Here is an 18,234-nt window from a genome sequence, read left to right as displayed (position 1 = left end):
TTTACAGCCCGCAGTTTTAATTTAGAGCACACAGTGAAACCTTTGAGAGGTGCTGTCGATGTTGCACTGTGGGGCACTGCCATCTGATTTCTCTATTACAGAGAGCTACAGATGTTCCAAGGTGTCTAAGCTTATCTTAAGCAACCAAAGCTCCACATTTTGATCATTTTTCTCCACCTGTCTTGTGTCAACTGTAGATGTGAAAGAGTACGAGCCGCCCTTTGGGAACCTGAGGGAACACCCGTGTGTGGAGAGCATGAAGGACAGTGTCCTACGAGACAGAGGAAGACCTGAGATCCCCAACAGCTGGATCAACCACACAGTAAGAGGCTCCAACATATAACTGGGCATACAAGCAGTTTATGGCAAACTCCCAATACATTGAAACTACATAATCTTCTGTTGGATGACATGAATGTGACTACTACTTTTTATTTTTCAAGTTTGATGTAAAAAAAAAAATAAAAAATCTGGTTTTCATCATAACTATCACATGTCAGTTTGAAGTAGTGGCTGTGAGTGCAATTAGCTGGCACATTGACACAGATGCTGGCAAATGTCAGAGCTGATTAATGTGATATCCCATAAATAAAACGAGTGCTATTCACTACCACATAATCCAACCAGTTCAAGGAATCATGGAAACAGGAACTGAACACAACAACTGAAGCTGAAAAATGAAAAGTCCCTTTAGCACATTCTTGTTTGCAGTTTCACCACATTTGAAGAACTGTGAATTGGTTAGATTGGCCTGAGTTCAAGTCGAAGCATTAATATCAACACAAATTGTACAGCACATGCCTCTACATTAGTTTACTTTAATTCTTTTTGGTGTTTCTTTGTTGAAATTGTTTTTGGCTGCTGTTTAAACAGTCCTGAGAAAGGTTTAGGGCTGTAATTATGTTGTGTTGTACTCTGTTCGTATGACTTCCTGTTTTAATCTTTAAGTCATAGGAAACTAGCTGGTTCACAGTCACAGATTTACACTCATAAACACACAGATGGAAACGTATTAACACACGGGAACATTCCTGGTTTCAGCTGAGGGCTGCTAGTCTGTCTGAGTCGCACCTGCCCCCCAGTCTTTATTGATTGATCATATCTGTGCTCCGTTGCTCCCCCTGCAGGGCATCCAGATGGTGTGCTCCTCCATAGAGGACTGCTGGGACCACGACCCGGAGGCCCGTCTGACAGCCCAGTGTGTTGCCGAGCGCTTCGACGACATGGAGGACCTGGACAAGCTGTCAGATCGCTCTGACTCAGAGGAGAAGATCCCTGAAGAAATCTTTGTTGTGGATGAGAAGTAGAGCTCAACAGAAACACTGCCCCCAATGGGGCAGTCGAGGAATTACAGCCAAGCAGGTGGGAGAGAGAAAGAACTTCCACTGGACACTGTGTTTGGTTCGTCTGATTTGTGACGGAGGAGCAAACCAGAAAACGGTGTAGATGAGAGTGAACTGTTACCAGAGATACACATCAGGAACGTAAATATAAACACCAGTGACTGACTTGATCTATTTTCTTCTACATGCTTCAGAGACTCCATCAAGTCACAAACAAACAGGGAAATCGCATTATTAAGCTTTTTTTAACCAAATACTATTTGCACTTTATCAGTATCTATGCACACCAAATGATATAAATATATATTCAGTTTTTGTTGGTTTTCTTTGACAATACATTTCAGGTATAGGAAACAAAGGGACAGGATATATTTAGAAAATGGGTAAAATGCAGTTATGCAAAAAAAAAAAATTAAGACATTTAATAACACTAATAAGAATTTTGGACATATTGGACTGAATGTTTTTCCAACGTGGCCTTGGATAGATTTCAATGGGACTGGGCGACAGCAGGTGCAAGTGTAATTTCATGTGGTATGAAATGGAGGTTAACCAAAGCAAAAGGAATAGAAAACCCATTCAAGGCAGTTGTGTGCAGGGAAAGCCGATATCAAATCTCAACTGTAAAATAAAGAAACAAAAGGAGAGGAAATGAGGAACACATCTGTGTGTGTGTGCGTGTGTGCGCGCGTTTATGTGTGTGTTTGTGTGTGTGTGTGTGTGTGTGTGTGTGTACACATGAGTATTACTCAGAGGACTCTGTTCCCAGAAACAGACAGTCTGCTGAATCAGACCCAAAGAATAGCAACTCGGGAAGAGAGACATGTGTAAAGGACTTTAAACTGGAGGATCTGTCCCGCTGCCTATACGCCATTAAAGCTGAGCTTGTTTGTAAACATTTTGTTATGAAAAAAGGGAACTCATCTCAATCAAGTAAAATCATAATTAAAAGTGTTACAGTGCTCATTGTGTCAAGCTGGTGTTTTTAATGCTCTATACTCTATTGAACTTTGAACTTTGGTGCCACTGTTGATTTTTCCCTTCAAGGGTGTTATTTGAGATGATAGGAACCATATAGAAACTGCTTAGCAGCCTCAACAAATTCACTTTCAGCTCCACTCCAACTGTCAGCATGACGTTAGGAAACACAACATTCATTATTTAGAAGAACAACTTCAACTTCACACAGTATTTTACATAAATGTCTCCATTCATTAAATCCTGATGCTACAGTACAGAGAATCAACAAAGCTCTTCAGCTTTTAGCTGCCTTTAGCTAATTGTCTTGATTCTTCAGTTCACTTGCAAAACTATGGACATTTGTCTCCTGCATACTCAAGTATGCAGGAGACAAATGACTGGATGCTGAACAAGTGAAGTGAACATCCGGCAAAACTGAAGCTACTAACCAATGAACACTAAGTTATGGCAGCGCTATAACACCAGCTAATAATAAAAGACAAAACAAATTTAAATATCAGATTTAATTATTTGTTGTATCTTCCAACCTTGGACAAAAATTTCCAATTAACAACAGCAGAGAAATTACAAATTCATTACACATTCATTACATACATTACTGATTCAAATTGAATGTGATAAATTAGAAATGCACAGATTTATATACTCTATACCTTGTGCTTTGAAAATGATGCTTGTTCCATGGGAATATCATGTAATATGTCGCTGGAGATCTCGGCTATTTCAGGATGACGAGCCCACCAATGTCACGCTTGTATCAGCTGCTCTTGGGCTCGGAACGGGGAGTTTATGTTCCCGTCTTGGCACGATGTGACACAAACTTAAATCATATCGGTACGAGTCATGCATGCACGCTCCTATGCATCACTCTTGTCTGTGAAACCTGCATATTCCATCATGCATACTAGATACATCACAGACTTGCACGCTAATGGCACGCAAGCAAACTCCTTCATGCGCCGAGGACACCAAGATGTTTCAAATGTTGGGCGTTATCCGGAATATGACAAACCTCTTAGACTGTGTTGTCATACATTATTATGGTGGCAGTTCTCTATTGACTGACAGGTGTGTGTGTGCGTGTGTGTGTTTGTGTGTGTCGCTCAGGCCGAGGTAAGAGGTTCACCAGGTCCACAAAGTCTCAGACATGGAGTGTGACTGTGTAACGCTGCCAGACTTTTCATCCTGAGCCCACAGCTGAGTCAGACTGGAACATATGTCTGACTCTGGCTTTCTGATTGTCTGTGCCACTGCAGGCCTGTCTGTCTGTCTGTCTGTCTGTCTGCCTGTCTGCATGTCTGCTTCATCCTTTGACTCCCAGAGTCAGCTTTGGCACGAAAAAGTAAGTGAGCACCTTGGAATAACCTCCATTTATGTATAAAATTGCCCCAAAAATAGGCTCAGATCTTCATCTCAGTTACAATTATCAAGCATTTATTTTACCTAATAATTCTTGTTTTCATTGAAAACACAATTCAAGCATTCACAGTTAAAGCTTCTTTAATATTTTGCATGTGCTATTTACAAGAAACATCTGCCAATGTGAATCATGCCTCCTAAAGAAGAGATCTCAGAAGATTCAGGATCAAAATCTGTTGATGTGCATAAAGATGAAAGAGTTACAACATTGTCTCAGAGTTTCGATATTTGGCAGGAAAATGATTCACTTCTGTCCCTGACTCCAAAGAAACACAGTTGCACAATGATTAGAAACAGAAAGCAATCATTATGCTTTACACCAGTAACATATGCAAATCATGGTGCATGGAAACGGAGGAAACTGCTGCTGCTCTCCAGAAAAAACATTCCTGTACTGCTGAAGTTTGCCAAATGGCACCTTGGCACGACAGCGAAAATGTTTTATGAATCTAAGGTTTTAATTGTTTGAGGAGAACATGCAGCACTAGTCTGCTGTAAAAGGGGGAACTGCAGTCCAACATGAAAATATCCAGCAGCAGGGCAGAAGGAGCACCGTGATGAGGGGCTTTTGCTGCCTCCGGGCCCGGACAGCTCAACATACCGGACAATGACACTAAACATCAAAGTAAATCTACTACAGATGGACTTCAAACAAAGGAAATCCACCTTCTGGAGTGTGTGGCCCAGTCAAGAGCCCAGATCATGACCCAGTAAACATGCTGCGCAGGAAAGATCCAAAATCCTCCTGAACATTGAGCCGTCTGTTCAGAAGCTACAGGAAGAGTCAGAGTATTATTAGTTGTTGTTTGACCTGTTATTACATCCAACAGTTCACTTACTCAACCTTTTGCCTTAAGAACCGCCTTAACTCAGATTCAACAAGGTGCTGGAAACATCACTCTGAGGTTTTGGTCCATATTGACATAATGGCATCAAGCAGCTGCTGCAGATTTGTTTTTCCGATCCGACCATCGCAGTAGAAATTGTGAGGCAACGATTTTCCAATTTATCTATTGTCAGGTTTTGGTGCCTGTGTGACCTGTAGCCTCAGTTTCCTGTTAGCTGACTAGAGTGATCTTCTGTTGCTGTTGCCCATTTGCTTCAAGGTTTGACATGTGGTTCAGAGATGCTCGGTTGTAACAAGTTGTTATTTGTGTTGCTGTTGCCTTTCTATCGGCTCTGACCAGTATGACTGTTCTCCTCTGACCTCCTCTTACCAGATATTTTCTCTTTTTTTCTCTGTAAATACTAAAGACGGTTTTTCAGCAGATCAGTAGTTTATGAAATATTCACCAAACATGCCACATCTCCAGTCTGATGCCCGATTTGAACTTAAAATGGTTGTGCCCGTGTCCAAATGCATTGGGTTTCGGAAATGTGACTGCGTTATTGGTGGAGCTGACAAAGTAGCTATGTGTTCAGTAAATAAACAAAAGAGTATAAGTTTTGCTTGAGGACACAGTGATGTGTACAGTTGCTGACAGGTTATGATTAATCAATGCAGAGAACCAGCTCATTCTGAAAGATCCACATCCTCTTTTTTATTTTATACTACTCTTTTTTCACAGGTTTTAAAACAGCTCTGCTCAGCAAAACTGAATTTCGGGCTAAATTATAAACCTGTGCTCACAGCATGGATCTCCAGGAAGGGAACTGGGTAGTAGTATGTGTTTGTGGTTGTGTCAGCGTATGTGTGTGTGTGTGTGTGTGTGTGTGTGTGTGTGTGTGTGTGTGTGTGTGTGTGTGTGTGTGTGTGATTAAGCTTCTTTTTTGTCAAGGCATGTGCTCTGTGAGAAATTCAGCACCCACGCTCACTCACACACACTTTTATTACGTTGAAATTCCTCCATTCAAAGCACATTAACCTGGGCTGCAGTTGTGAAGTAGCGCCGCTGAAAATGCATGAACTGTTAAACAAATGCGCTTGGGAACTGTAGGGAAGTGATTTATCAGCTCCACTGTGCTGAGTTGTCGTCTCACAGGGAGATTTCCATTGCCCTTCCTACAGTTTACATGCTCTATTTACATAAACTATGCCACAGGCACACTTGGTGTGGTTTCCTCTATAGATAAATTGGATGCCGCCGTGGGACATACATGCTTATGATAAATGATTTATAATTTTACATTATAAATGGATTACCACAGGGTTGTCAAAAGTAACAACAGTAACATTTCGTCTCATTTTTCACAATCAAATAATGTGATGCCAATTTTCCTGCAGCACAGGAGGGAAGTTCACAAAAGAGAGATACATATTTAAGGAAGTGAATTCGTCCTGAAGCGTTTCTTTTATTCCTGACACATTTGTTTGTGCCAGTTAAGGAGGCATGTCTTTATTTCAGCAGCACATTAGTCAAGTGAGCTTCAAATAATGCAGTTGCAGAGGCCGCAGGTCCCGGATCCCTCAGATAAGGTCAATACAGATTGGTGCAGTTTGGATAAATAGCTCTTAGACATAAATCTTTCTTCAACTTTAAAGCTCTTACACATGAATCTTATAGCACAGTAATCCTGTTATGTTTAATCCTCATATGCCAATTTAGACTGATGTGACTTGCAAATTAAATCAGTCATCATTTAGCAACAGTAAATAATGAAAAGAACAGATAAATCGTGTTTTGGGTTGTTGTTGTTTTTTCACACTCAGTCTGTTCAGCATAAACAAATCTTACTACAAATCATCCTGTCTATGTTGCTATCCCACCATTTGTTTTAATTAAGGCAACATGGGAGCTTCTGCGCTCTTATTTATTTCACTGCCACCACCGACTTTACAGCAGGGTATTTCCCCTGGATGTGCCCTCTTGCCTTTGCACTTTGTATTTTAACCAGTAGAGGGCACACTGGCTCTACGGGATAATACACACAAAGGCATCATTTGTACCTTCTGCAGCCAGCTACATAGGTTTCAGAGCTGAGGTGCAGGATCCAGTGAGCTAACATTTGTGTGTTTTTAGTAAGGGGGAGGGAATGGAGGCATTGCACTGTGAAAATAAAAGCAACTGAGCTCAGGATGTGACAGGTCCTTTCCATTACCAGGACTCACACTGAGTGGCACTAACCAGTCACCAAACACTGGAGTCATTTTGAGTCCTGGTGGGAACTAATTGCATTTTAACAGCTGCTGTTGGCAAGCACAACTATAAGGGGGGGAAAAAGCCCTGACTTTCTCTCTTTCCTTAATTTCAGCACTGCCCATCACTCACCTGTCACAAACATAAGCAGCCGGTGAACAGCCATCCATTAACACAGTTTTAATCCCATACATGTGGTAGTAGCCTATGTATCCCTGTCAGCTGCTCAGTCATGATGCTTTCTAACCCGATTAACCCCGTGGAGTGGGCGACAACATCAGGCAGAGAGTTCAGCCAGGAACAACTCGTCACGGCTTATACAGCTTGTACGTATACATAAAGAGGCAAAAAAAAAAAAAACACTCACACAACCCTTAGGTCGTCTTAATAACCCAGAAGGATAAACTCTCCTGCCAAAGTCACTTATCATTCCCACACGCTGGTTGCCATGGTGACACCTCGTACATCAATCAAAGCTGCTGAGCAAGTGCGTTGGTTGGTGAGGGATATAAACAATATTTTAAGCTCCCGGTAAAGGGAATGACAGGGAAGACAAATTACCACTCGCTCTGATATCTCTGGGTCCAGTTAACGTCAGAGGCCATTTCCCACCCCTCCACCCCTCACAACTGGCCCACTCCATTACAGATGTGTTTTCTGATTCCAAATACCCATTTGATTTAGATGTTCACTTGACAGAGTACAAAAGCAGCTCTCCGGCTGAGCAGCTCTGACACCGGCAGCAGTGGGGGGAGTCACATACTTGAAGGAAGTTCAAGACCCGTGTGAGCCCCAGTCGCATGCAGCAGCTGTCCAGGAGCTGATGAGCCTGTTTAGACATTAGGCACCAGCTAGGCAGACAGGGCCGAGGATGAACAGATGAGATTGCTGCTCTATCAGGAGCCATTACCCCCGCTGCTGTCCTCTCAAATGTTTTTTTTCAGGGTTTCGTTTTCCAAATGGCAGTGGATTTGATCGCTTTGATACCACTGTAATTTCCTTATGCCTGATTTAACTATTGTGTGATTATATCCTCGGTGAAAAAGCAGCTCAGAGTGCTTAACAGGAGGGGGAAAAACAGCCCATCAAGGACGAGCCCAGCTGTGTCAGAGATGGGAGGATGTTAAACCTGAGCATGTTTGTCTTGGAGGATACATTAAGAGTCTTGTTTGCTCACTCTTAACAAGACCATTGCTGGCAGTTATATTGTAATTTCCCTTCCAACAAAAGCTGGAATGATTTGATCGTTGGAGCTGACAAGGACGATGCCAGTCTGTTTAATTCCCAGCATCAATCATCCTCTGGTTGCATGTATGGTGCGATGATGATGATGTGGGACTAATTTGGCTCGGTATATCCCTTAATCTGTGTTCCATATTAATTTGCCTATTTAGAAATAATTTACTGATTGCTGTCCCACTCCAGTTAATGTTCCAAGAGGGAGGGCAGCGAGCCTGATGTGACGATGTTAATCTGCAGATGTATCTGCTGCAGCGTTGTTAAAAACCTGTTTGCATTTTGTAGTCGACTCATTGTTACACTGAGCGCAGAAACGTTTTCTTGAAAGGTCAAAGTCGATGTAAGCCAGAAGAGGCAAGTCATATTCTTCATTTTCTTAAATGCTATAATCAATTTAATATAACTAGTCATGTGAAAATATGACAGATAGTAATCCATCAGCATCAAAACAACTCCTGCATCTGCAAAATGTTTATCTTTCTACGTTAAATGACCAACAATGCAATTCACTGCCTAGTACAGAAGATACCAAATCATCTTCCTGTCTAGACACTCAAGAAGATACTGACACACACGCCAATATCCACTGAAAATATCTTGTTAGTATTGTACAATTTTGTGACAGATAAATAATGAACACAGCTCTGTCTCTGTGTTTTCTGTCAATCTCACCTGTTCTGCCACAGCACCCTGTTGGCTGCTGTTCTCCTTTCCTACTTCACTCTTTTTGTTAACTACAGCCAGCCCTCCCTGACCCTCTCCTGCTGTTTCAGCTGCTGTGGCAACACATCATCCCTATTTGTAACCTGGAAATATACAAAATACATATTCGCTGTTCAGCTTTCCCACGTTTCTATTTGCTTTGATTTGCTAACACCTCAGGTCCTGGCTGTCTTTATGTCTGCTGTGCACGAGACCTTGTCTAAGAAAATACAAATCCAAGGCGAGCTGAATTGTTAAGTAGATCCCTTTTGAAAATAAATGTACTTTTCTTGTGCGGATTGAGGGAGTTAGGTAATTCGCATCAACATTATCCACTTCTGCAAGCGGCAATATTGATTAGCTGCTATGCTGCTAAATGGTCGTTTACACACGGGTCCATTGTCTGTCGCTGCGTCTCAATTCAGAGGCTTTGAAGATCCATTGCGTCACAGCGTGTTGGACATGGCTGTCCCATTTCAAAGGCTCCTTGACATGTGACTGAGAAATGCATAGTTTATTTCCCGCACTCCTTCATAGACCGGTCTATCCCATGATTCATTGCATGCTTGTGATGAATGACTGTGGAAGCATTCTGCAAAACAAGAGCAGGATGGATTCTGCAAATAAAACAGCACCTCGAGGGTAAATGGGAAATAATTCATAAACTAGACTTTCATTTTGGTCTGGCCTTCACAGTCAAGAATGTCCTCAAAGGCCACGCCATTGTAGACAGAGTCCTTGAAGGTATGCAGACGGCGCAGCTGCTGAGCTTCTGTGTGAGAGAGAGAGCTCGAGAGGGACATCTGACTAGTTGAGTGTTTCATCTGCACCGTTTTCCCATTTTCAGTATTCTGCTCGCCAGCGTTCAGTCACATTACACAATCGGCGCCACCATCAAACCTCCGAAGGGGTCAGTGCATGAAACTCTAAAGCCCTTTCCAGAAGCTGTTTGAGCTGTATCCAAAGCATGATTACACAGAGTGACCACATCATCAGAAGATCAATACATCAAGCTCAGTTTCCTTAGAGATGGAGAAGCAACTTCATTGCAGAACTAGCTAAATAAAGAATGCACGACTCCAATCAGCAAAAGCACAGTGAGAAGAAGGCTGTCTCATGGTGGTCTCAGAGGACTAGTAGCTGTTTCTAAACCACTTTTCAAGAGGGGAAACAAGGCCATATCCTTGGCGTGGGCTAAGAAATACCAGCAGTTTACAGTCAACTGGATAAAAAGTCCCATTTGCTGATGAAACCAAGTTTGAGGTTTATGACTGTAACAAAATTGCGTTTAAACAGTGCATTCAGAAAGTATTCGGACCCCTTCGGTGTTTTCATATTTTGTTATGTTGCAGCCTGACTTTAATTTATTAAAACATAGTCACAAAATCACACTGTGGTAATAGTTCAGACCATTTGTTATGGCACTTCAGATTTAGCTAAGGTTCTTCCCACTTCTCTTGGTCACCTTTGAGGTGTTTCTGCAACTGGATTGGAGCCCACGAGTGGTAAATTCATTTGATTGGACATGATTTGGAAAGTCTACATACAATCTTCCAGCTGACGGTGCTGAGACAGGATTGTATCCAGGCCACACAAACATAATTAACTTTCTGAGGAGCAGAGTGTCCTCTCTGGAGTTCACCCAGAGTGACAATCTGTGGCTTTGCAAGACACTCTGGAACAATGAATTCTCACAAGGAGTTTATGGCCAAAAAACAGCTCGGAGAGGTCACAGAGACTTTGACCTTTTACCACCAAATCGAAATTTGTTCATCTTGAAGTCCAATTCAAGTATCAAATTTGAAATTGAAATTCCCTCATCATATTCCTGAGGATGGACTTGATGGGGATTGATGCTTTGCCAAACTAACCATCTTCTGGATCCGACCTCTTGTTGAAAGGACAGTTCTGTTTCTACTGAGCTTCTAACACACTGTAGTAAAGGTACTGTGTCTTTGAACTAGACCCAGTGTTTAGCTTACATTTTAAATCTAGCTTGGTGCTTTAAATCCTGCCTTAATACGCAATCCGTTTGTGTTGAACAACTCGACTAGGACGTGTTATCACACCTTCATTAAGAGAGAAAGCAAATATTTGTGTTTTGGATTTTCCTTTTACTTGCTCATCCTGCAGCCTCCCTCCTGCCACATCTCAGCTCTCCCATATTCATGGGAAAGGCCAGCTAAGTTTCACTTTATCGGGAGGCGTGAACTGTGTTCTGTCAGATGACCGACCGAGGGCAACCAGAAGAGAATCGATTGGACACGGGCTAAGCACACAGATGCACAGTCCTGACCAAGGGGCCACTTGGTATTGAGCCGCCTTTTCACAGTGGTCCACGGTCACAACATGGACCAGATTTGGCCTTTTAATTCAATGCAATTGCACATTATAAACCAGGGTGTTGCAATGAATCATTTAAACAGAAGAGACAGAAGTTAACACACTGTGCTATACAGAAATACCATGAATCATTCCTTGTATGTCATAGAAAATGAGGCAAATATCATCATATATGACAGGGGTCTTCATCAAAACAACAACTGGACGGAGGCTCTTTGTGACCACTGGAGATTGGCGTCTGTGAGGCAGCTTGCGACTCTCTGCTCCCTTTGTTTTGGATGCTGCTGCCGTAATTTAGCCACCGAGGTTTCAGGGCTGTCATTAAAGCAATATCACATAAATCTGTTGTCTTCTGAACAGAGACAGCCAATGCCGGCCACTCAGGAAAGTGAGAGAAGGGTCATTTGTCAAGCTGAGACAGCTGGGAAATAGGGAGGCAAACTTCAATTTCCAACACGTGAGTCATATTTTTTCTCTCCCACAGGGATAATGTCAGACCAAGTTCAACCGTTTTCTGCTCACTGCATTTGTCACATGTGAATGGCAAGCCCCCCTAAAAAGACATCATGCAGAGGCGGCTCCAACTGCACCAAAGACAGAGGAGATGCTGGTGAGACAGCTGTTATTCTGACGGGGTGGAAGTGCAAGCCAACTTTTCACACTCTAACATCCTGCCTGCAGACAGCTGATATCTCCATTGAGCTCAGGTTAGTTCCTCACTCCTCTTTTTCCTCTTTCACTCGCTCTATCAACTGCAACTTTCTTGTAAACTTTTCATGCAGCATGCCAATAGGATTTGAAGAATCACTTCAGGCCCTTTTCCACGGTGTCGGCAGGTCAGAATCAATCTTGATGAATGTGGTGAACTGTGAACGTTTACAGACAGTTTTCTATGTCGATGCTTGTTTGCGAGTTGTTCTTATAAATGAAAAAAAAAGAGGATAAAGCGAAAGTTTCCTTTCCTTATTTGAATTGAAGGTCTGCATGGTGCCTTCAGATGCAAGCTGATTTCTTTTAATCCCATGATTGCATAATCGTTGTATAATTTCATGGGCTAATTACTGTGATTAAAAGCCTGATTAAAGATTCAGGACATAGATTCTGTGACTGCGTTATTATGTGAAATTATGTTTTCTTGTAAAATACAGATGCAAAGATCAAGACAGTGATGTTTTCATTCTTTCTTGAAGTTCTCAATAATGGATTCATTCATGTACAAGATTATTGCACTGATTTCTTTCTTCCGTTTTGGCAAATGGAATAATTTTTTGTAATCAAGTAAAGAAAAGATTTTGTCAATCAAAACTGTCATTGTACCTGCTGCTAACCCCTACCCTTTAGAGAGAGAAATAACTTTTCATAAGCAATGAATTCAACAGCAGCTGCAGACTTACAAACTGGGGGGAAACGCACTCTGATCTGCGGGAGCTTATCGCACTATTTCATATTTTATCACAACGAGCAATTTTCTTTAAAGAAGGAGTCTGTGTGCGCGGTGCATATGAATGGCCACGTAATGTAGTGTTAGAGATAATCACAGCGGATCAAGATTAACAGTCCCATCATACAAGGTGAACCTCAAGGCCGATCCCATGCCAGCACGCGCTCCATCAAAGTCAAGATTAAGATGTTGTGCAGCTGTAGAATATCATCCAAATGTGTTGCCTGGGACTGAGTGGGTCATGTTCACATCTAGTGGATTTAACTGCCTCTCTGTGCCCCATTGACTGTTGGAGAAATGAGCCGTGCTGGGTGTGAAATGGTGTGTCACTGATGAGGCCACACAGGTAACCCTGTGAAAGACCCCGCATCATCAGCTAGAAGTTAACTCAGGTCATTACTCAAGTATTTGTCTGATACGTTCATCTGACTCATCATTGAGACGTCATTTAACCGTTGTCGTGGAAACCTGGTCAAACTTCTAGTTTTCTTTCTCCTTCTTCTTCTTTTTTTAAGCTGGATAATAAATTATTTTAACCACACATGAGACCTTGAGCCAGTTATTATGATGATGAACAGATTCTTGGAGAGTTTCAAAACAGACAGTCAAACTCTCTGTTGGCAACAGGTAAATAAAAGGTTCATAACAGTAAGACGCCGAAGCTCATTGGGATGCTAAATGTTTTTCTTTAAGTGCTCTCATTTCTGTTAATGATTGCGGTGGTGTGGTGTGTGTGCAGTGACAATCCCCAGGCTCTGGCTAATCATCCTGTTACACCAGATCACACAGACAGGCTCAGTGGAGTCTTTAAAGCTGGCTGCACTCACAATGAGCAAACATCCTGTCCTGCTACCTTTTTTTTTTTTTTGATACAACATAATGGATTTCTCTCCCTGTTAGGTTTTACATGCTGATGCTGCACAAGGCAATTAGCGAAGAGCAATGTCAAATGAAGCCTGGTCTCAAGTTTTTTTCCCCCTCTCTGGTGTCTTGTAGAAAAGATGGACAGCAGATAAATCAGAGGCTCTACAAAGGTGTGTGAACGTGTTTGACTCTGTGTGTTATCTGGATGATGGATTGGCAATCAGGTTAGTGAGCTTCCCTCCATTCCACCCACTGCATGCTGGGGAAGGCTCCAGCCCGTTATTACTGACCCTCAATAGGGATATGTGGGCGTAGGTGATAAATAGATCTATAATTCTCATCTGTGAAATTCTACAGCTTCAATTGTGATGCGGACGTGTGTTGCAAGGATGTCAGGAATCCGGGAACATGGTGTGCCTGCTCCTCAGACATCCTTCACACCACAGTCTGAGCCTAAAAAAAAAATCATCAGACTCCTCCAGACTGTGCTCTTCACATACCACCTGTATCAGACTGGAGGCTTCAGGAAGTTTGCTTTCATCACAAGCTCATGGAGGATTCCTCGCTTTGTGCCGCATGCACCATGCACAACTGATTGAGAGATTTGAGGTGATTATGCATCTTGTGGCAAATTGCTGAATCCACTCAACGCTGCACCCAGGTGATACCGTAGCTGTGTGGCTTCCAGGATTTGTCAGCTGCACCTATTTCAGTGATATCAGCTTCAGCAAAAAAAAGAAGAAAAAAAAGTGTAGAGAATTGATTATAATCTCCCCAGTCAGTTAGGAGTGACTTCCTGACCCCGTCACACATGCAGTCAAAGCAGAGAGAAGCAGAGAAAAAGGTGCAAAGAGCTTTTCATGCCAGGCATCTTAAGCTTTTTTGCAAGACTGGCCTTTGGCAAAGAAGAAGAAAAAAGCGTAGAAGCCCAAGAATGCTGAGCATAAACTCGAAAAGTCTGTAATGTTCTTGGGAGAAAAAAAAAACAAAACAAGAAAAGAAAAGAAAGACAAAGGAAACCCAAACATTCAAGTCTGCCCCTGGAGACGGAGGAGAGCAAAGCTGCCCTGCCTGGCAACAGCACTCATTTTGGCTGGCTTTCATCTGGACTTGGCCTTTTGACAATAGATGCGATTGAAGCAATCTTCACAGCCTGAATTTCTATTTATCTCAAAGGTCATCCATTCAGAATTAGGAGGTAGAGGGGGCAAGGGCGAAGGGCGTAGCATGTTCATTGCGGCATAAATAGACCTAAATAGACAATCAAGGGACTGGTTGCCTGTGTCTGTCTGTGATCCAATATTTGTGTGCTATAGTGTACGCATAGAAATGTGGGCTATTTATCAATATGCACGGGCTTATACGTGTGGGATTACATGTATTTGGCTGCACTGTGGATTTACACACTATTGCCTGTGTGTATGCTGTGTGGGAGTGTGCATGTATGCATGAATTCCTCTTGGCACTGACTGTGATACTGTCTGTGGAAGCTTCGGTCTCTGTGATCTCCTCATGAACTCAAAACTCTTATCCACTTCTGCCACTCCATCTACTCTCTATGATGACCCCCATCAATTTTCATAATCATCCTTTTACTCCCCTTTATTATCTGCCTTCCATCACGCCGTCTCTCCACTGCTGTATTCTCATCTCCCTCTTATCTCCTCCTCGTCTCTCCAGAAGATAGCCCCGATCCACAGCTGTACTAAGCCGGCTCAAACTTCTTCTACATGAATATTTCATTTACATAATTTAAAAAAAAAATCATGATCTTAAAGGGTGACGGGGTAGCTGTAAACACTGTTGATGCAAAGTAGAGATGGAAATTTGAGCCAGTGTGTGAAGTTTTCAAAACAGCAAATGGGATATTCTCATATCAAAACTATTAAAAGTTGGTGTAATTAACCCACTTTATATTGCAAATGGAAAAACAAACATTTTGTTTAAAATCTACAGCTCTGAAAAGTATAGCCCAAGTATACAGCATCTGTTTAAATATTCTCTAGAAATACTCAAAGCAATGAATTGAATTCAAATATATAAACACTGTAAATTCAAAATATGAATTTATAACAATGTTTTGGGGGTCAGTTCACAGATCGCTGTGGCTCTTTCTCTCTCTTCTCTCTCTTTACAAAGCCACAAGGGTATAAGATAATGCACAATGGTGGGTGTTTCACAAAGCAGCAGTAGCCTACATGCAACAAATGTGAGACAAAGTTGTTTCTCAATTTGATAGTTTTACACCCAAGAAGACTGTTGGACTGTTGTTCATCCTCCCTTGGGAATCACATCTGAGATGAATCAATAGCGCTTCCTGCCACTGTCTCGTGGTTATATGAAACAGTGCAGGCACAAAATGGATGTATACAATCAATCAAAAAGCCTGAGCATTTATTTGAAATGTTCAAAAAAGGTGTCTTATTCCAATATAGGATTTTGTGGCTTCAGGCGGGAAAGTTGTGAAAGTACATCCTGAGTTTAAGAGAATGATGAATGCTGTGTTCTTGTCTTTGCTGGGGGACATAATAATGATGAGACACATCAATCTTTATTACCACTCCACCACCCAGTCCAGAACATCCAAGGGCAACAGAAATATTGCACTTACAGAGAACATCTATCTTCACAGACCTGCCAATAGCTTTTAGCTGAAAGGAAAACTGTCTCTTTTTACATTTTGGACAAGTTGCCCATTGTCCTAACTTTGTTCTTCTGTATTTAAAAAAAAAGAAGACAATTTCAACTCTTCACGGCCAACTTCAAGCCGAATAATACGGATTTTATGTATAGTTGTGAGCGCGAGAATGACTCAATTTCATATATAACAGGGGATGATCCTTATTTCAATCAGCGGGCAACGACCATGATTTATTGTGTTTCCATTGGTGGACACGTCTGTCAATATAATCGGTGCTGCTCTCTGATTGGTTCAACGACGGTAAACCCCGCCTCCTCGTACCTGTCGATCTGTGAGAGGCCGTCTGCGTTTTCCAAAGCCCCGCCCACTGCCCCTTTGCCCCGCCCCTTTCCACCGGCGTTCAATCGTGAAGCGGATTGACTCTGTTGCAGGCTCGGTATGTGGCGCATGAGTGTGCGTTTCGGGATGTAACGGCTGTACCTCTCGGCTCCACGATACTGAGAATTCAAACATTATATTATAAACATATAACTTAGACACATATGTGTTTGCGCAGGAACCTAGAAGATAGGATACCATAAGGAAGAGCGGTCACTTAAAAAAAAAAAAATAAAAATAAGGGAGTTTTTACGACAGCACGGAGCGGCGGCGGCAGACACGGCAAACCCCAACCGACACCGCACGCAGAAATGGCGGAGCACCACGCAGCCAGCGACGGCAGCAGCAGCAGCAGGCACAAAGCGTCCACCAATGCCGGCGGTGGCTCGGTACACGGGAACAGCAGACCCGGCGCCGCGGGTGGAGGAGGAGGAGGCGGAGGAGGTGGTGGAGGAGGCGGTAAAGGAGGCCTGTCTGGCGGACTGACACAGCCGGCAGGGTGGCAGTCTCTACTCTCGTTTAGTATCCTTTTTCTGGCCTGTCTGGCGGGATTCAGCTCCAGACTTTTCGCGGTGATCCGGTTCGAGAGCATCATCCACGAGTTTGATCCATGGTAAGCTACCAGCTAACGTTTGTCGTCGGGTTGAAGTGAAGGGGGGGCTTGGGGCTGGAGAGAGGGGGCTGGTGGTGGTGGTGGTTCCCCTGGTAACAACTGCTTGTAGTGTGTAGATTTAGGTCAAAGTCGCCCCAGGAGGTCTGTTCCTTAAAAAATGAATGATAACGTATATTATCTCTCCATACTCCGTAAAAGTCAGCAGCACAGCAACGACTTTTTTCTTTTTCTTTCCCCTGAACACATCTCTTCACTTACTTCAGAGATGCTCCGGCTCGTACTCAGTTGATTAACACTTCTTGTTCTGTCGTGATGAACAATGACAGGATTTTTTTCTATGATGTCCTTGGGACCAAACACTTTGAATGTGGGGGTCGGTGGCTCTGATGCATGTGTGTGTGTATGTGCGTTTTTCCCGTGAGAGGGACCTTGACATTTACAACAGTGATGATCATAGCAGCTATAGCTTGTTTGATTCGATTTTTAACATGCAGCAAGTTGATAAGTTTATAAGGAGTCTTCAGCTGCAGATAGGCTACAACTTTGTTTTAGCTTGTGGAGAGAAAAAAAAAAACGTGTGAATAACGTGGGAAGAGATGGAGATGGATGGTTTAACATACTCTCACTCAGCAGCACCAGTTTTAATTCAATGGAAAAAAAACTTAATTCAGAGAAAGAGGGTGGAGTTGAAAATGTTTCAGATCGAGATATGATTGATTGGTGATTGATTTGGGCGACTTAATTATTATTTTTTCTTTCTTAGACTTATCATAGCTTGTAGTTGAATTGAGCAATGACGAGGACTTATTTGCATGTCGGGCTATCAGGTTTATGCACATAATTACAGCCTGTGCTCTTCCTGACCGGCAGGCTGTGTGTGTGTGTGTGTTTTAACCCGGAAGCCAACTGATCCGGTCTGGTGTGTCTGTCATCACAATGCAGGATTATTCCGCCTTGTAACAGTGTCACATGGGCTCACTAGTGTCCGCCTGGTTGCAATGCACTGTCATTCCCTCACTGCTCTCATATACAGTACTTTGTGTGGCGTTCAACCAGACGGCACGACTGATGCATTCATTTATTAATTTTCAAGGACAGGTACTACTATGTCTTGTTCAGGGTGACATTCGTCTCCTCCAATTATGTTAATGACATGATTGCATTTTGTAGCCAGGGGGTGAGGTGGGGGATCC

The 18,234-nt window shown here is 42.6% G+C and overlaps 2 protein-coding genes across 3 annotated transcripts in view; both read left to right on the top strand.

The window, feature by feature from the left end:
* The window catches only part of tgfbr2b (transforming growth factor beta receptor 2b), a 29,448-nt gene extending 27,144 nt beyond the window's left edge, over window positions 1–2,304 (top strand). For both annotated transcript variants that reach the window (XM_085791294.1, XM_085791293.1), the window contains 2 exons: window positions 198–322; window positions 1,128–2,304. In XM_085791294.1, coding sequence (XP_085647420.1) covers window positions 198–322; window positions 1,128–1,307 — 305 coding nt within the window. In that variant the 3' untranslated portion in view covers window positions 1,308–2,304. The remainder of the gene's footprint in view (window positions 1–197; window positions 323–1,127) is intronic.
* A 14,148-nt stretch (window positions 2,305–16,452) lies between these two features.
* Window positions 16,453–18,234, top strand: part of stt3b (STT3 oligosaccharyltransferase complex catalytic subunit B) — a 78,781-nt gene continuing 76,999 nt past the window's right edge. Inside the window, exon 1 of the mRNA XM_085791292.1 lies at window positions 16,453–17,041. Within this exon, the coding sequence (XP_085647418.1) occupies window positions 16,740–17,041 (302 nt within the window). The 5' untranslated portion in view covers window positions 16,453–16,739. The remainder of the gene's footprint in view (window positions 17,042–18,234) is intronic.

This window comes from Trachurus japonicus, chromosome 11 (assembly GCF_045865225.1).
Source record: "Trachurus japonicus isolate A0001 chromosome 11, Traja_1.0".
Classification (NCBI taxonomy): domain Eukaryota; kingdom Metazoa; phylum Chordata; class Actinopteri; order Carangiformes; family Carangidae; genus Trachurus; species Trachurus japonicus.
This window is presented reverse-complemented; position numbering and strand designations above follow the sequence as displayed.